The sequence below is a fragment of the Gallinula chloropus genome (assembly GCF_964237585.1).
Source record: "Gallinula chloropus genome assembly, chromosome: 28".
In the NCBI taxonomy this organism is placed as follows: domain Eukaryota; kingdom Metazoa; phylum Chordata; class Aves; order Gruiformes; family Rallidae; genus Gallinula; species Gallinula chloropus.
In genome coordinates, this window is record NC_140113.1 from 5,529,906 (window position 1) to 5,548,194 (window position 18,289).

At 58.8% G+C, this 18,289-nt stretch overlaps 3 protein-coding genes across 4 annotated transcripts; 2 read left to right on the plus strand and 1 right to left on the minus strand.

The window, feature by feature from the left end:
- Positions 1 to 231: 231 nt before the first annotated feature.
- PLEKHJ1 (pleckstrin homology domain containing J1) lies at positions 232 to 5,611 on the minus strand. Its single transcript, XM_084276220.1, has 6 exons — positions 5,503 to 5,611; positions 4,462 to 4,529; positions 2,706 to 2,772; positions 1,201 to 1,291; positions 948 to 1,011; positions 232 to 422 (listed from the first exon to the last, which is right to left on the minus strand). Exons 1-6 carry the CDS (start codon positions 5,594 to 5,596, stop codon positions 357 to 359), a joined length of 450 nt encoding a protein of 149 aa, XP_084132346.1. The 5' UTR covers positions 5,597 to 5,611; the 3' UTR covers positions 232 to 356.
- A 92-nt stretch (positions 5,612 to 5,703) lies between these two features.
- Positions 5,704 to 11,793, plus strand: SF3A2 (splicing factor 3a subunit 2). 2 transcript variants are annotated; one of them, XM_084276401.1, is made up of 9 exons: positions 5,704 to 5,751; positions 6,756 to 6,924; positions 7,420 to 7,491; positions 7,879 to 7,925; positions 8,530 to 8,639; positions 9,730 to 9,779; positions 10,040 to 10,180; positions 10,672 to 10,740; positions 11,331 to 11,793. In XM_084276401.1, exons 2-9 carry the CDS (start codon positions 6,799 to 6,801, stop codon positions 11,661 to 11,663), a joined length of 948 nt encoding a protein of 315 aa, XP_084132527.1. In that variant the 5' UTR covers positions 5,704 to 5,751; positions 6,756 to 6,798; the 3' UTR covers positions 11,664 to 11,793. The 2 variants fall into 2 exon arrangements, with proteins under 2 accessions (XP_084132527.1, XP_084132528.1); XM_084276402.1 differs by having other exon boundaries at positions 5,735 to 5,751; positions 6,774 to 6,924.
- Positions 11,794 to 13,783: 1,990 nt separating this feature from the next.
- AMH (anti-Mullerian hormone) lies at positions 13,784 to 17,701 on the plus strand (the record flags this gene model as incomplete). Its single annotated transcript, XM_084276331.1, has 5 exons — positions 13,784 to 14,387; positions 15,209 to 15,375; positions 16,049 to 16,172; positions 16,322 to 16,514; positions 16,662 to 17,701. The coding sequence occupies 5 exons, from the start codon at positions 13,784 to 13,786 to the stop codon at positions 17,575 to 17,577; spliced, it is 2,004 nt and encodes a 667-aa protein (XP_084132457.1). The 3' UTR covers positions 17,578 to 17,701.
- Between the last annotated feature and the right edge of the window lie 588 nt (positions 17,702 to 18,289).

Below are 18,289 nucleotides of genomic sequence, written 5' to 3' on the forward strand. Positions count from 1 at the left end.
GAGCTGGCTGGGGCCTGTTCCAGAAGCTCCAGGCTAGAGGGCTGCAGCCAGTGCTGGGGGGCCAGCAGGTGCTGGGAGCTCTGTTCAGTTCCTGCCTCCTCCGCTCTTGCAAGGAGAAGGAGGAGGAGGAGGAGGTTTCACTCCCAGTGTGAGCTCGAGCAGTTGGGACAGGCTGGCTCCACAGCTGGGGCAAGCAGGAATGTGCAGTGAATTCCAACTGAATTCCAACAATCATACAAAATGATCTAATAAATTAAAGAGTCACTTGGTCACCGCTGTGGGGAACCGCTGCTGTTGTCCTGGGGGTGCTGGGGTGACCCTCTGGGGCCAGAAGCCAGTTCAGCCAGGAGAGGGGATCAGTGCTGGTGTGATCCCAGCTGGAAACGGGCTTCCTCCGAGATCCCGTACTGCTCCAGGGGGTCCTGCAGAGGAGCACAGAGAAGGCACCGGTGAGATGCAGACAAGGGGGCAGCCAGGACAGTCCCTCAACCAGTCTGGGCTGGGCACCTGGTCCAGTCCTGTGCTGGATTTGTCCTGGCCCAGCCAGGGCCCACAGGCTCTGCTCTGTCCCCTCGGTGTGTAGTGAGCCACTTGTCACCTGCAGCAGGGACGCTCTGAGGAGCCTGGCAGAGCTGTGAGCAGGATCTCAGCCCACACACACCCTGATCTGCTGCAAACTCTTCCAGAGGGAGAGTCTGGGCTGGCCCAGGCCAGACCTGTGTGGCTACAAACCACACAAACCTTGGCAGGGCGTGGGTGCCACCGACAGCAGAGAAAGACTCTGGTCTGGAGGCTGGCAGTGGCTTGAGGAACTGGCTGTCTGCAGGAGCTCTCCCAGGCAGGCAGCCTTGTGCAGCACAGGCAGCAGCACCACCTGGATCACCAGCCCCAACCCCAGGCCCAACCCTTCTGTCACCACCAGCCAGAGGCCCCTCCAAGGGACTCACCTTCCCTGTCATCTTCTGGATCTCGTTCCGGTAGAAGATCAAACTGCTCCTCATGAACTCGTAGCTGTTGGAGACAGGAACAGACCGTGCAGAAGCTGAGCAGGAAAGGATGTGGGGAAGTTTCTGATGCTATTTTGAGCTGAAGGGAAGCTTGTTTGGGAAGAGACAAGCACTTTCCTCCCAGGGTTGACCACAAGCTGGTCCCAGCACACAAACAGCTCGATGCAGACCTTGCACTAGTGGCCCAACCTACCTGGCTCTCTTGAGCGCCTCAATCCACTCCTGGCACTGCTCTTCACTGTCACATTCAAAGCAGTATTTCCTCTCTGGCTCCTCAATGAAACCTGCCAGGGACAAGGAAAAGGCTTAAGGCAGGTCCTGGCATCACTGTCTCCCTCCCCAGCAGGAGCCAGGCTCTGCCAGGCCACCATCAGCACCTCTGCTCAGCTAAGATGGTCTTGAACAAGGTGGTCACCCGGGTCTGTGTCTCCTCTCCCTCCCCCTGGGTGGCTCCCAGCTGCCCCAGAGCAGCTGCCTGCAGCCTTTGTCAGCTCACAGCAGTCCAAGACTTGAGAGAGGAAAGAACTTCTCAACTGGAGAACAACAGCTTGGAACTGAACTGGACCAACACAGCCAGAGCTGGGACTGGGACTCCCAGAGCCACCTTGCAAACAGTCACCAGAGATTTATTCAGCAAAGCAGAAAATGGCCCCAAGGAAGTGATTTGGGACGTGCAGGGAGCAGCCATCCAAGGTGAGCTGCAGAGGAGACACTGACCTGTCTTTGCTGGAGGCTTTTGGGAATGTGGTAACTCTGCACAGTAGAAAACAAGTCCCTGTGCAACTCCAGTTCTTTACCAAGACAGAATCAGGACAGCTAATTAATTCCACTGTCCCCAGAGCTCTGCTCTTTAGTACAGAGTCCACAGAGATCTAGCCTGCTGCTGCAAAGTAACTGGGTCAGACTGCATCCCACACAGCCTGGCAGCAACTGCCATCAGCTTAACACTTTCCTCAGGTATCCTCAATCCACCACAGCTCCCAACAGTACCAAACCCCCCAGAAATTCAGAGTGTGGGGCTCAGGGAGGTGGCAGCACTCAGGCTGAGGGCCCTTTGGAGACAGTGAGAACACCAGCTAAAAGAGGAGACAAAGCTCTGCACAGAGAGCAGCTGCACGCAGCACCCAGGCCAAAAGATACAGGGATGGCCTTGGAGAAACATCCTGTTATTCCTGCCACATACCTCTGGCACAAGGACTGCCTGTTGGATGAAAGGCTGCTCACAAAGGAGGAGGCACCAGCAGCCAGCTGGAGCCAGGGCTATCAGCACAAGGACAAACAGCGCGGCGGGAGGACAGGGGCTCCATCAGCCCAGCAGATGCTTTATCTGAGGCTGGCTCTCCCCCCCACCCTCCTTTGATGAGCTGCACTAGCACAGAAGCAGCAATCTGTCAGCAGCAGCCCCTCCCAGAGAGGGATTTCCAGCAGCACTGAGCTGTGGTCAGCCTGCCATTCCTGCTTCTCTCCCCCTCTGCACAGCGCAGGCAGTTCAGCCAGCAGCGAGGCAGCGCGGGGCTCAGGGGGGGCAGAGCAACAGCCAGCCCCTGAGGAGGAGGAGGAGGAGGAGGAGGAGGAAGGCTGCACAGCACTAACCCACTGTCACCAGGGAACAGCAGGAACTAAGCAGGAGAACGTTCCCTTTACCCAGGGCTGTTTGCTGGGGGGGAGATGCAAAGGGGAGGCAGGGGCAGAACTCACTGATGGAAAAGACGTTCTCCTCCTCCTTGGTGATCCTGCACTGCTCCAGCAGCAGAGCTCCAATGGGCTGGAAAAGACCCAGAGAGACCCTTTAAACCCCCATCCTCCCAACCCCCCCAGTCTGCCCAGTGACTTTAAGCACATTCCATAACCTACAGTAACTCAGTAACTGCATCAGAGTCCCATTTCCTTTGAATCCACCTTTTTTGTGGGTGCTGACACCCCTCCCTGGGCCAGTTGCACCCATAACAGGCATTACCCAGGTGCAAACGTGTCCCCTTGCTGGGTTTCAGCATTCCTTCTGTGCAAAGGCAGCCCAGAAGTTCCTTTCCCTGCTCAGTAACTCAAACAGAGCTGAAACACGACACACAGAACAGCTCACACTGCAGGAGGCTGAGCCCAGCGGGTGGGGGAAGCAGAGGAGCTCAGGACAAACAGACAGACAGACAAACTGTGGGGACAATTTGCCAGCCAAGGACACTGGAACCCCAGGGGGACACCAGCCACACACAGATGTAACCCACAAGCAAGTTGTTTTATCCTAGCAAAGCAAATGTGAGGGGCAAATGAGGCAGCAGGGAAGAGACTGAAAAACTGGGGTTATCATGTGATGGTCTGGGTTGGGAGGGACCCCAAGGGTCCCAGAGCTCCAACCCCCTGCCACAGGCAGGGACACCAACCTCCAGCCTGGAGCTACACAAGGTTGCCCAGGGCCCCAGCCAACCTGGCCTTGGACATCCCCAGGGATGGGGCACCCACCCCCTCTCTGGGCAGCCCCTTCCAGCCCCTCACCACTCTCTCTGTACAGAACTTCCCCCTAATATCTCCTCTCACCCTTCCCTCCTCCAGCTTCACTCCAGCCCCCTTGTCCTGCCATTATCTCCCCTCTTCACAAGCTGATTCCCCTCCTGTTCCTCTGCTCCCTTCACTCTGTATTTCTGGCACCACAACACCAGCACCCTCCACCAACCTGCTGAACCATTCCTGGTGTGTTCAAGATCACTCTCACCCCTCACCAGAACACACAGGGTGCTCCCCAAAAGCCAGCAGCAGACTGGCAGGGAAGGAGCACTTGCCATGAGCTAGGTAGAATATTTATGATGGACTGAGGCTAAAAAGGCCACTAAAATCTTTGCAGTTCCTTTGTTTGTAGCACCAGCCTGCACTTGTCCTCACACACATTATTAAAATATATATATAAAGATAATATAAAACATGTATAAATATATTTATATTAATTTCTCTAACAAGTTATCAAGGGATTAGTTAGAAATCAGCAGATCTCAGCAGTGGCAAAGCCCAAACAGAACCCAAAGGTGCCATCACTGCTTTTTCATAGACCTCAGCAGGGCTCCTGCCCAAAACAACAGCACTGAGAGGGGTACAGCCCCAAACATCTCCCAGCCTTGTACACAGAATCGTGGCACAAAAGAAGCAGCAGCAGTGCTAATTCTTTAATTGGGACAGCAAAATGTAAGGTTCCCCTCCCAGTCAACAAGGCACAAAGAGTAGAGAATCCACCTTCTGCAGTTTCAGGGTGATGTTTAAAGGGCTTGTTCCAGGCTCCCAAGGGAAGCACCTGGCTGGGGACAGGTGGCAGCACTGCTTCCCCTGCCCTGTGCTTGCTGAGCTGCTGGATGAGGAAGCACAGAGGCTCTGCCCTGGCTCTGCCCTGGCAAAGCCCACGTCATCAAGCTGTAGAGAAAGGAGAGAGGGGGAGGAAAACAACAGAGACAAATCACAGCAGATTCCATACCTCTGCTTCATCTGTCCTGAAGTAGAAGAGAAAGTTGACAACAAGCTTCACCAGGCGCTTCTTCAGCACTGCAAAGGGAGAGGGTGGGGGTGAGGAGAAGGGCTGAGCCAGCCAAAGGGGAAGGCAGAGGGGAGCCCCTTCACCCCACCAGCATGGCAGTGGTCCCACCAGGCCTTCAGGGGGGCACTGACACAGTCCTGAGCTCCTGGAAGAGCTGGTGACAGCCCATCCCCTGCACTGAGGCTGAGCAGGGTGACACTGTGCAGCTCCTCAGGGGGCTGCTGGGCTGACAGAACCTGTGACACTGGGGCCCTGACACACAGACAAGGCAGCTGCTGGGCTGATGGGACCTCACACCCCCTGGGAGCGTCTGGACCCCGGGGAGCCCTGCCTGGGGCTGTCAGCACAGGCAGCACCATGGAGGGACAAAGCTCAGGCTGCAGGTCCCGGGGCAGAGGAACCAGTTTAAGTCTCACAGTGCTGCACTGGTTGTGGGGAAACCTGCTGGGAGCTGCCAGGGAAGAGCCTCCCCCCCCTCAGAGCCTCTCCCGGCCCCGCTGCCTCAGCCTGGCCCCATCCCTCCCTGCCAGCCCCCTGCCCCTGTGCCCCTCCCTGCCTGTCCCTGCTCCCCACACACCAGTCCTCCCAGTTTGTTCCCAGTCCTACCTCACACTACCCTCCAACCCTAACCGCCCCCCCCCCCCCAATTCCAGCCCTGGCCCTACCCCCCCTTTCCCAGCACCTCTCCCCCTCCCAGGGCACCCAGTTCCCCCAGTCCCCCCTCCCCAGCCCCCCCAAGCCCCGCACCCTCCCAGTCCCCCCAGTCCCCCCTCCCCAGCTCCCCCCCCAAGCCCCGCACCCGCCCAGTCCCCCCTCCCCAGTCCCCCCAGTCCCCCCTCCCCAGCCCCCCCAAACCCCGCACCCGCCCAGTTCCCCCAGTCCCCAGTCCCCCGTCCCCCCCCCCCCCTCCCCAGCCCCCCCAGCCCCGGCCCCCCCGGCCCTTCCTCCTCCTCCAGGCCTCCCCAACCCGCCCCCTCTCACCGCTCCCCTTCTTGGGCACCCGCATCAGGATCTCCGCCGCCTTCTCGGCGGGCTGCCGGGCCAGGGACAGCAGCTCCCGCTCGTTGTACCTCATGGCGAACCCCCCTCCCCTCCCCCCCGCAGCCCCTCAGCGCCCCATGGCCCCGGCCCCGCCCGCGGCCCGGAACCGCTCCCCGCGCCCGGAAGCGCTCGGCGCGGGCCGCGGCAGCCGTGCGCATGCGCGGAGCGGGCCCGGGCAGCGGGCTGGAGGTGCGGCGGGGGGGGGGCTGCGGGGTCTGACCCGCGGGGGGGGGGGCGGGAGCCTTGGCGGGCTCTGAGGGGTCGCCTCACGCTTGCCGAGGGGCGCTTGGTGGATGCTTGAGCGCCTTTGGCCCGGGCTGGGGGTGTGCGGGTGGTTGGGACACCCCCCCCCCCCCGGCTGGGGTGTGGGAGGGGGCGCAGAGCCTGCTGGGGGGGGTCGAGAGGGACATTTGCTCTTCTAGAGGGGCTGGGGGGTCTCTGTGGCTTTCCTGCGGCGCTCTGACCCGGGCTGGGGGGTCCTGGTATGTGCGTGGGGAAGTGGGGGCTCTGGGGCTGCCCCTTACTGGGTAAAAGGGGGGGGGGGGGCTCTGGGGCTTCACTGGCTGCTGGGGCAGAGCCCTGGCCTCGGGGCTGGCTTTGGGGCCTCAGGGGGTGGTGATGCAGAGGGGCTTCGGCTCCAGGCAGGTCCTGGGGCTGTTTGCTGTGCGGAGGGAAGGTTGGGGGGTCCTGGAGGTGCTTCTGTTGAGGGGGTGGGGAGAGGGGGAAGAGTCACTGGGGTGGGTGCTGCGCCTCACTGGGGCTTTGCTGGGCCGGCTGGGGGGAACGTGTCTCTGAGGAGAAGCAGCTGAGGGGATGGGGTGGGATGGGATGGGATGGAAATGGGATGGAATGGGATGGGGATGGGGGGGGATGGGGATGGGGATGGGGATGGGGTGGGATGGGGATGGGGATGGGATGGGGTGGGGTGGGATGGGGTGGGATGGGGTGGGATGGGATGGGGATGGGGATGGGATGGGGATGGGATGGGGATGGGATGGGGTGGGATGGGGATGGGGATGGGATGGGGATGGGATGGGATGGGATGGGATGGGGGGCTCGTTTCTGGGGGTCGTTTCACTGCTGCTCAGCTCACTGTGTGGCACAAGCGTGGCTCTGTCTCAACAGGCGCCGCGCAGGGGGTGTGCAGGGCACAGCTGGTGCTCAGCTCACGCTGCTGGGCCTCCTTTTCCCAGGCTCTCTTTCTCCATCAGTAGCTGAACCCCAGCAGCCCCCAACATGGATTTTCAGCATCGTCCTGGAGGTAAAACGGGGAGCGGAGGCGTCGCCTCTGCCTCAGAGAGCAACCGGGACCGCAGGGAGAGGCTGCGGCAGCTGGCGCTGGAGACCATCGACATCAACAAGGTGAGCCCTGGCCTCTGCCTGCCTGGGGAGCAACAGACACCTGGCTCCATCCCACACGGTGCTGGGGGGTGAGCACTGAGCGTGGCCTGCGTGGTGCAGCTCAGAGGGCAAGAGGTTTAGTGGAGGGTTGTGGATTGGAATGGGATAGTCTGTTTTCTGGCAGTGTGGGTGTGGAACGAGGGATGTTTGTGGCAGGGCTGATCAGAGAGCTGCCAGCACTCCTGTGTGCAAGTGCTGCTACTTGTGGGGTTTGATTTTCTTGAGGCTGGGTCATATTTTGCTCTTTCTTGCCAGCAGCTGGGTGTGCTGACACCAGTTAACAGGGCTGCTGTCATTCCTCTCTGGGTTTAGAATCCTAAAGCATTGCCCTGCTGTTAACTTAAATCTACAAACTCAGTTCTTCCAGCACAGGAGTAGTTCAGCCTTAAATCTTTTCATTATTCTGTTACTTTGCTGTGTATTTTGTCTGTAACTTGTTAACAATTCTCTTCCTAGGACCCCTATTTTATGAAAAACCACTTGGGCTCTTATGAATGCAAGCTTTGCCTAACCCTGCACAACAATGAGGTGAGTTGAGGGGCTGTGGGTCTCATCTCAGCAGCAGGTACTCCTATTATTACTATATAGAATAACTACAATAATAGTACTACATATAGTTATATATATAATATAATCTTATACATATACAATAATATATAATTACTAATAACACCTTCAAGTGCCAGCACCTGGGACATGCCTGGTGACCTGGCTGCTGTGGAAGTGATGGGTGGGAAGCAGCCTGGATGTGTCAAGCCTGATGGGTTGTGACAGTTCAGTAGCTGAGAGGAATCTGCAGGTTTTGAGTAAGGTTCCTCTTTGCAAAGGATTAAAATATCCTCCTCAATGTGAGGCACAAGGCAGTGTGGGAACAGCCCTGTCTTCATTTAACTTTCCTTGGGTTTTTTATTCCAGGGAAGTTACTTAGCACACACCCAGGGGAAGAAGCATCAGACCAACCTGTAAGTCATTCCCTGCTGTAGCTTTATTCTCTCTGACCTCAGCACTTTAAAATAACCATTGTGTGCATCTGCACCCCTTGAACACACCACACTTGTGTGTTCTTTGACTGTGTGTGTCTCCTAGTGACCAGCCTGGCACTTGCCATCGGGTGTGGACTAAATCTGCTCCAAAAAGAATTGTGGAGCTCAATTTCAAAGCCAGTTGAGGGGCTTCTGAAGGAAGGAGGAGGAACAAGTTTTAAAGGCCAACAGGCTGGTTACAAGGATCTGCTTTTGTGGAGATGGGTTGAGAGATGTTTTTTAAGAGGAGCAGTTTGCTTTGCTTGAGAAGTCTGGCTGGGGGGGTTGCTTTTTGCTTTTTTATTCCAATAAATCACAGATCCATCTGTGGATCATCCTGGGAGTGGATGAGTTAACTGAGATGCCCTCTGTAGTCAGGGTGTCAGGCGTGGATGTTGCAGGTGGTAGAGAAGCAGCAGGTTGTCCTGCTGTGCTTTCTGTGAAGCCCTCAGCAGCCCACACTCAGGGATTCAAACTGCTCCTGGCTTCCCCTTCACAAGCAAGCATGGCTAACCTAAATCTGGCCTGTTCCAAACTAATCCAGGGCCCGCCGAGCTGCCAAGGAAGCCAAGGAGGCCCCTGCCCAGCCTGCCCCAGAAAAAGTCAAAGTGGAAGTGAAGAAGTTTGTGAAAATTGGACGACCAGGTTATAAAGGTACCTCAGCATCAGGGTGTCTGTCACCAGATGCCTGCTGGAGCTTGCCTGAAGCACAGGGCTGGGGATGTGCATTATTAATCAGTCTTTTTAGCAGATCTGCCCATGAATAAGATATGGGCTTATCTCCTGATGTCCTTTCTTGTTTAAATTGCCCATGGAACATCTCTTCATTGCTGACAGTCGAGGGAGAAGCAGTTTAATAATAGATTGGTGTGTCTCAGTGGTTCAGCCCGTAGTGGTGCTCATGCAGATGGTGATGTTACAGCCTCTGTTGTGCTGTACTGTCTCACTGCTGCTCATAAATCTCTCATTGTATCTATAGCTTAAGTTTTTTTCAGTGAACTCCCCATGGTTTTGGCCTTCAGTACAAAACCTGGCAGGTTTCTCTCAGCTTTGCTCTGGTGTCTTTGCCCCACAGCACCTGGATTCCAGTGGAGATCCTTGGAAACAGTGAGATTGGGAAAGACCTTTAAGATTGTTGAGTTTAACTGTTAACTCTGCCAAGCCCACCACTAAACCCTGTCCCCAAGCACCACATCTATGTGTCTTTTAAACCCCTCCAGGGATGGGGGCTCCAACACGTCCCTGGGCAGCCCATCCCAGCGCTTGGCAACCCTTTGGGTGAAGGAATCTTTCCTGATACCCAATCTAAACCTGCCCAGCACAACTTGAGGCTGTTTCCCCTTGTCCTGTCACTTGTCACTTGGGAGGAGAGACCGACCCCCACCTCCCTACATCCTCTGAGTTGTAGAGAGCAATCAGGTCTCCCCTGAGCTTCCTTCTCTCCATGCTGAACAGCCCCAGTTCCCTCAGCTGCTCCTTGCAGGACTTGTTCTCCAGACTCTTCACCACCCCATTGCCCTTCTCTGGACACACTCCAGCACCCCAGTGTCCTCCTTTGGGCCCTTCCCTACAACCTGCACACAGTAGTAGCTTCAGTTAAAGACAATGTGGCATTATTTTTTGATAAATGGGAGGGAAATCCTGGAAGATGTTGTTGTTGGAAGCTCTGTGTGCTTCCTGTGTATAAATAATGTTCCTCCAACCCTGGTGTGTGATGGGCTGAACTTTCTTACTTCCTTTGCAGTGACCAAACAGAGAGATCCAGAAACAGGCCAGCAGAGCCTCCTCTTCCAGGTAAGGGCAGTGTTAAAATCCCTGCTGTCTGGGTTATCCAGGTAGAAGTGCTGCTAAAGGAGCAGTTCCTTGCAGGGTTAATTAAATCAGTTACAGTTAAAGGCTTTACCTCCCTAGTCTTCTGCTGGGGTTTGCACTCAGCAAATCCACGATGGGAGTCCTTTGGTGGCCCTCAGTTCTCTGTCTCTGGTCTCCCTTTGTAGCTGAGGGGGGTGTTATTTTGTAGAAAATGGGGGTGAAAGGGGATGTTGTCCCCACAGATTGATTACCCAGAGATTGCAGAGAGCATCATGCCCCGGCACCGGTTCATGTCAGCCTACGAGCAGAGGATCGAGCCCCCCGACCGGCGCTGGCAGTACCTCCTGATGGCAGCAGAGCCCTATGAGACCATAGCTTTCAAGGTGAGCTGTGGGGCTGACTCTTGGGAAAGCTCCCTTCCCATCTTTTCCAAGGTGTTTGATTCCCACTGAATGTTATTCCAGGCCTCTGGGCCTTCGGGAGGGGTTCACTGAGTGGATGGAGGGTCAAGAAGACATGGCTGGAAGTCGTTAAAACTCAGTGGAGGACTCTGGCATGAAACCCAGGCTGTGCGCTGAGCCCTGGGGAGCCATTGAATTCTTGGTGTCTGGCACAGAAAGGAGCCTTCTGGGCTTTGCTCCTCAGCCTTTGTGCAGATGTTAAGAAGGGTTTTTTTGCCAGCACACTTGTCCTTGACAGATAGAGAAGCAACTGAATTTCCTGCCCCCCATCTCTATCTAATAACATCTGAGACCAGCACATCTCACGAGGGCCTGGAATAACTCTGCTTATCTGGCAGGCTCTGGTGCTAAAAAAGGCTGTGGAGCTAATCTGGTGCTGCTAATAATAGTTGAATAACACTGTTTTCTTACAGGTGCCCAGCAGAGAAATCGACAAAGCAGAAGGGAAGTTTTGGACCCACTGGAACAGGGAAACCAAGCAGGTAGCTGGAGCACCATGTTAGAGGGGGACAGGAGGGCAGGGCAGGGCAAGGCAGTGCAGGAAGGGTGCACACAGGGATACCCAAGCTGGCTTTGACGCTTAAATCTTCATTCCCTCAGTGCAACTGGGCAGTGACTCCTCCTGCCAGGAGGGTTTTCCTGTCTGTGGGATTCTAACCTGGGGTGTAGAATCCCCAGCTGCCAGCAGCAGCAGCAGCTGGTGTGTGACTGTGGCACTGTGCCCTCTCTGGCTCCTTGCCACGTGTTTCTTGCACGTGGATGTCTGGTGAGCCTGTGGTGTGGAGGTCCTGGAGTGAGTGCAGAGAAGGGCAGCCAGGCTGGGGAAGGGGCTGGAGGGTGAATCCTCTGAGGAGCAGCTGAGGGAGCTGGGGGTGTTGAGCCTGGAGAAGAGGAGGCTGAGGGGAGCCCTTCTCCCCACCTCCCCTGCCCTGCCAGGAGGGTGCAGAGAGGTGGGCGATGGTCTCTGCAGCCAGGGGACAGGAGGTGGGCCAAGGGGCAATGGGCTGAGGCTGCACAGAGGGGTCTGAGGACTGACTGCTCCTTTATCTCTGCTTCTCTCTCCCCTCCCCAGTTCTTCCTTCAATTCCACTTCAAGATGGAGAAGCCCCCGGCCCCCCCAAACCTCCCGCCGGGGCCCCCGACGGTGAAGCGGCCTCCTCCGCCCCCGCTGATGAACGGCCTGCCCCCCCGGCCCCCCCTGCCCGACTCCATGCCCCCCCCTCCTCCTGGGGGCATGGCCCTGCCTCCCATGCCGCCCTCGGGACCCGTGCCACCCCCTCCAGTGCCACCACAGCTGCCGCCAGCACCCGGCGTCCCCCCGCCAGCTCCTCTGCCGCCCATGATGAGGCCTCCCCTCCCCACAGAGGGGCCTGGCGCTATCCCCCCCCCGCCTCCCTCCAACTGAAGCCCCTCCTGGACTCCCCCAGCTCCTGTCTTTTTGTACGCAGCCCGCAGCTGGTTTGGGGAAGCATTTCTCTTTGTATGCCCAGATTTTTAGGAACCCCCCCCGGTTCATTAAATGATTTTCAATTGTCCTTCCTCTGTGTTTAAAAATGTTGCTGTTTGTTCACCTTTGGCCCTTAAATGTATAAAAAACCCTCCCAAACCAGTTACATTTTGGCAATCCTCTAAAGAGGAGAGGATTGGGAATCTCCAGGCACTTCACCTCCCTCTTGAGCTCCCTCTCAGCTCAGCTCTGTTGGCTTTAGGTGTTGCTGGATCCCAAATAATTCCTGGGTGGGCAGAACGGAGCACAAGGGGAATTTTAACTTTCTAAACCAGATTTTTCTCCATCTTCCCACTGGATTGTGGTGGGAATCAGAAGAGCATCGCTCCTGCTGCCTTTGGAAGCTTCTCCTCCTGGTGTTGGAGTTCTGTAGCTGGGGTGTTGCTGGCTCAGAGCATGGGAACGCCTCTGCTGAGGAAATGAGCTGTGCTGCTGCCCGGGGAGTCCTTGGGAAGTGCCAGGCAGGATTTCATTGACAGCTGAGAGAAAGAATCAGCCTTTCCCAGTGTGCAGCTTCCCAGCTCCTGCCTGCTGCTGGAGAGGCTGTTCATGCCACACGTGGGTTCACATGGTGCTGCTGCTCTGGTCTGTGCTGGTGGCTGGGATGGCTGGGAATGGTGAGGCAAAAGGAAAGAGCAAAGCTGCAGTGCTGCTCAACCCTAGTTTATCCTTACAGCTCAGTAAGTGTCTGCAGCGTTAGGAGGCACCTGCTGCCATGGGGGAGTTGAACTGTGTTTGTCCTCCCACCTCTCAATTCCAGTTTGGCAGCTCCTGGGGTTCAATACTAAGTGTTCCCTTCAGGCAGTTGTTGGGTTCCCATTGAAAAGTAGAAGGTTTGGAGGTTTCTCCTCTCTGTCCTTTTCCAGGGTTCATTTGACTGAACTGGGACATCTCAGGGTCCTGGGTGGGGGCTGAGCTGCTGGTTTTGTGGGTGGTGGGGGAGGCTGTGCTGGCTGCAGCTTCACACCCCTCCCATGGAGGGCTCAGGGCCTCTGTCCTCCTGACATGGGTCCTGCCTGGAGCCCTGAAACGCAGGAGCTGGGCAGAGCTGACTTGTCTGGGGGGGGTCTCCCCCTGCCAGGTGTGTGTTCTCCATCACAGCTCCTGCAGCAGCCAGATGTGCCCTTGCAGATGTGGTGTGATGCCCTTCGTCCCTCTCTGGCTTGGGGCTGCAGCCTGTCTGTGAGGTTCTGTAGCCAGAGCCTGAGCTCTGAGCTGCCAAGTCCTGCCAACCCAGAGGAGGATCTGAGGGTGAGCTGGAACCTTGGTGTGCCTTTCCCCACACCCCCCAGGAGAACACGAGATCCCTTGGGTAAGTTTTGGGTGGGGTGGGTGGGTGGCACTGCCCATCCCAAGTGCTGCAGTGAGTGTTGGCACCTCGCAGGTGGAAAAATCCTTCTCACACACGTGAGAGTCTTGAAGTCAAGTCTGAAGTGTCCAAAGTCCTCAGGCTGCTGCTGCTGCACCCCATGAGCTTCTCTTTCCAGCAGCCCAGAGCCTGGGTGTGTTACCAGCCCTGCAAGGCAGCTCCACGCTGCAGCGTGCGCCGTGCCAGCCAAGCAGGGAGGTTTCCCAGTGAAGAGAGGAGAATGCTTTCCATGCATTTACTTAGTTCTGCCCCATTATCTGTCTCTATCCCCCTCCTCCCAGCCTCAGTAATTCCTCCCTCCTGGTGGGAATAGTATGTGCCAGTCCCCCTGAAGACCCACATCTAGACATCCACCCTCCTTTAGAAAACATCTGAAGTCAAGGTCGTGCGTCCCTCCAAAGCAGGAGAAAACAGCTTTAGCTTCTGCATGTTTCCAATACTAGATGCAAACCCAAAAATAGAACAAACAGAAGTTGCTTTGAAACATCACCCTCCCTCCTCTCCTGCATGACAGCCCCTGGGCTGCTCAAGGGAGGTGTGTTGTGCATTGTCAACTCAAGGCCACCGGTTCTTAAAAGGGAGACGCTGTCCTCCCCTTCTGCCTGAGAGTCTTGGGAGGTGTGAGAGCGGCTCGAGCTGAAGTGGGGACATGAAGGGTGCTCTGAGGGTGCTCGTGCTGTGCCTGGGGCTGTTGGTCCCCTCTGCAGCGCTCCCAAGAAACAGGGGCCCAGGGGAAAGGATTCCTGGGGGGAGCCGGCTGGAGCTGAGCCTGCTGGAGAAGCTGGGACTGGAGGCAGAGGAGGGGAAGAGAGGGAACACGAGTGGACGGGACAGAGAGAGACCCAGCTCAGCCACGGGATCAAGGATGGCTGCTGCTACCCAGCTCTTCCCTAAGCCTGGCCCAGGAGCAGGATGCCTCCAGGACGTGGCTGAGGATGGGGGCACCGGCTGGTCCCGCTCCAGCCTGTACCCGTGGCCGTTCGGGGGGCTGGAGGGACCCGTGTGCAGGGTGAAAATGGACCAGGACGGGCTGACCACGGGGCACCTGGAAGTCTTGGGTGTGCTCACCCGCTACGAAAGCAACTTCATCAAGCTGTTGAGACAACACACCAGCTGGGATGAGAGTTCCCTGAAGACCTTTGGGCTCTGTGCTGCTGGGGAGGCAGGTGCTGCTCTCCGTGCCCTGAAGCACATCCGTGCCCACGTGATGGAGCCGGGGCAGGACCGATTCCTCGTGCTGCACCTGGATGAAGGTTGGTGTGAAATCCCTGTGCTGGGGTGAGCACAGAGCTCAGGGAGCCCCGTGCTGGTTCCTGGCTCTAAGGCAGAGATTTAAACTGAGTTTAATTGTGGGGTTGGGTTCCTTTTAAAATTAGCCAAGTGGTGCAGTAAAATGTCTTTCTGGGGACGCTCTGAAGACCCTGTAGGTCTAGTGGTGATGGCACTGTGTGTGTGCAGCAGGGTGCCTTGTCCCTGCCTGTGCCTAATGCCCCAAGTGCCACAGTCTTGGTGGCTTCTGCTCTGCTTTTGAGACTTCTGAGCGTTCTCACTTTCTGCCTTAATCACACAGGTCAGGGCCCTGTGCCAGCTCTGGCATCAGCCTGGCAGCCAGTCTGCTGCAGCACATGCTGATCTCCCATGCTCAGTGTTGCCAAGGAGCTCTGGGTCTTGGGTTTGCTTGTGCAGCTTCAGCCTTAAGGAAAAATCAGCACCCTGCACTCCTCTGTCCTCAGTCCTAAGCCCTGGGCTTGAGGAACAGCACAACCCTCAGTTTGTAACCCGGCCTTCTGTGCAGCAAAAGGGTCGAGGCTGTTTCTCTCCTCTTCAAACCTCTCCCTCCCCTCCTGGAGCTGGAATTTTCAGCTGAACTCGCTGGTGCTGGGCAGTTGGGAAGCTGGGCACCCCCCTGAAAATGGGGAGGGGGTTTGGCACATCCCTTCGCCCCAGCAGCTTCCCTCCCAGATGCTCTGTGGGCTGCGTGGGATGGATGCTTGGCCCCACAGCCCCTTCCTCCCCCATCTTCCTCCCGGGCTGTGGGACGGGTGCTTCACCCACTCTGTCTGCTCCTTTCCAGTGAAGTGGGAAGCCGAGGTGAAGCTGCGCTTCAAGCTGGTGTTCCAGGCAGAGGTGGGCCGGGCGCTGGGGGAGCTGCGCTGGGCTCTGCTGCTCTTCTACCCGGGCAGCCGCGCCGGGGGCAGAGAGGAGCTGCTGGCGGCTGGCACGGGGCTGCCATGGGAGCAGGTGGGCAGCGGCGGCTGGGGGGTCCCGTCCTGGCTGCTGGGATGGTGGGAGGGGGTGTCTGGGCTCTGCTGGCCGAGCACCTTTGCCATCTTCCCCAGTTGCTTTGCCATCCCACCCACCTCCTTTCCCAGCCCCTCGCAAGGCATCCCAGTCCTTTTCCCATCCCAGTCACTTTTCCATCCCCCCTCCCACCCCCTTTCCCATCCCTCCCAGCCCCCTTCCCTCTTTCCCACCATCCCATTCCCCTTCCCGTCCCCCCAATCCCCTTTTCCAGCTCCTTTCTCGACCCCTCAGCCCCTTTCCCACCCCTCCCGTCCCCTTTCCCACCCCCATCCCCATCCCCACCGCTCCCAGCCCCCCGAGCGGGGCCTGAAGATGGTGCTGTTCCCCCGCCGCAGCCGCTGGCAGGGACGGGGGCGGCCCGGGAGCCCCGGCCCGCTGCGGGGAGCCGCGGTTCCCCCCTCAGCCCCCCGCCCCAGGACTCTCCAGCGCTGCCCGGGAGAAGCGGGGCCGATGCCCGGCTCGCCCGGGACCCTCTGCCCCGCCGGGGGTCCCGTGGGCGGCCCCGGAGCGGCAGGGACCGGGGCGGGAGGACTCATTCGAGCGTGTCCCCCCCCGTCCCGCGATGCCTGACCCACGTCCCCGGTGCCCCGGGGCGTTCTGCCCCGTGCAGAGCCTCTGCCTCGCCGGGAACACCCGGTACCTGGCGCTCGGAGCCGTCGCAGCCTCCGTGACCCGCAGCAGGGAGCAGCTCAGCTTCCAGGCGTCCCTGGCCGTGAGGAGGCGAGGAGAGGGAGGTAGGGACCGGGGCAGCCCCTGGCCTCTGTGGCCAGAGCCCTGTGTGATCCCCTCAAGGATCGTCCTCCCCCGGCTGCCGTGGGGGGCGGTGGGCTCATGTGGGAGCCTCTGCCCTCCCATCCTCGCCGCTCCTCTCCCCCCCCACCAGGTGCCCCCTTGCTCCCCCGGGAAGCCCAGCAGCTCCTCTTCGGCTCGGATGAGAAGTGCTTCACCAGGATGACCCCCGTGCTGCTCCTGCTGGCCAAGGCGCGGCCGGAGGAGGAGGAGGAGGCGGCTTTGGCCCCTTCTTCCTACCTCTCTGCCGATGGGGTGGTGGACATGGCTCCGTACCCACGGCTCAGGTGGGTGGCACTTATGCAGCCGTGGGATGTGCTGGGTGGCCCCAGCTCTCCAGCCACAGGACCATGGCAGGAGGATGCGGGGCAGGGCCTGGTGGGACCCTCGGGGTCCAAGGGGACCCTGTGACCCTCCTTGTGTTCTCCTAACAGCTCACCCCAGGCTGGGACCGAGGCGCTGCCGTCCCCCACCACCCTGAGCCAAGCCAACACCTCGTCCTTGATGCCTGGTGGCAGCAGCCAGTTCCTGGGAATCCTGACCCAGTTCATCCGCCAGGTCCTGAGCCCCTCCAGTGAGTCGCCCACCCAGCCCAGCTCCCACCACTGGCTGGACTTCCAAGTGATGGAGACCCTCCCTCACCAGCTGCTCAACCTGTCAGAGGAGGCGGCGCTGGAGCGGCTGGTGCAGTCAGAGGAGCCCTCGGTGCTGCTCTTCCCCCAGGACAGCGGGGCCCTGCTGGAGCAGCACCTGGGGGACTGGCAGCCAGAGGACACCGTCCTGCAGCTGCTGATGGGCAAACTGCAGGCAGTGATCCAGGAGCTGAGGGACATGCCGGCTTTCCAAGCCAACATGGGGCTTTTCCAGCATCTCCTGAGCTTCTGCTACTTCCCAGCGGTGCCAGGCGAGGGGCAGGTGGGCGAGCGGCCGCCTGGCTCGGGGAAGCTGCAGGCGCTGCTGCTGCTGAAGGCGCTGCAGGCGGTGCGGGTGCACTGGCAGGAGAGGAGGAAGGTGCTGAGGCAGAACCGCAGCGCCCGGCACCAGGCCCACTGCCGGCTGCAGGAGCTGAGCATCGACCTGCACGACCGCCAGTTCATCGTCATGCCCACCGCCTACACCGCCAACAACTGCGAGGGGCCCTGCAAGCTGCCCCTCTCCACCCGCGTCCCCAGCTACTCCTCGCACACGGTGCTGCTGCTGGGCATGCAGGAGCGGGGCTCGCCCCTCCGCCGCGCTCCCTGCTGCGTCCCCGTCCGCTACTCCGACCAGCTCATCATCAGCCTCTCCGCAGCCGGGCTGGAGGTCCGCAAGTTCCCCAACATGGTGGCAGAGGAGTGTGGGTGTCGGTAAGAGGTGCTTGCCCACCTCCTCGGCTCACCCTCAGCCCTTTCCCCCACCCCACTCACCCCGAGTTTGCCCTTGCAGCTCGGGAGCTGGTGCTTCTCCCCCAGGCAGGAGCTCCCTGCCTGTGTCTGTTCCCCATGGTTTGGCTCGTTAGTGTCGCTCTGCTTCTGGGTTTGTCTGTGCCTGTGCTGGTCCCTGGGGGCTGCTCTGCAGCCCAGCCTTACCCCGTGCCCACCCCTGATGCTGGGGATGCCCGAGGTGCCCACAGCAGCTCTGTCCCTGCAGTGGGGTTTGGGCTGGATATGGGTGCTGTGGAGCATCATGAGCGGGCAGGGCTTGGCAGATCCAGCTTATTTACCCCTTGCCTTCTGTTCCTGTAGCAGCCGGGGAGGGAATTCGTTGCTTCCTCCAAGCCTCTTGCCCCACAGCATCCTGTGGCCCTTTCCCAGCCCACAGCCGGTCACTCCACCCCCTCCCAGCCACACAACTCCGCCTGCAGAAGCAGAACAGGAGGCAAAACCCCACTGGCAGGACTCAGCCTTTTCCTGGAGACCCGTCCCTGTGTGAGCTGGGGGCCCGGGAGAGCCGCTGGCAGTGGCTTTGGGTCCCTGTCAGGTCATGGCTGCAACTGCCTCATGCTGACCCCGCTCCCAGGATGCTGCCAGAGCCGTGGGGCGAGGGGAGGGAGTGCTGAGCAAGGGGAACGATCCCATTACAG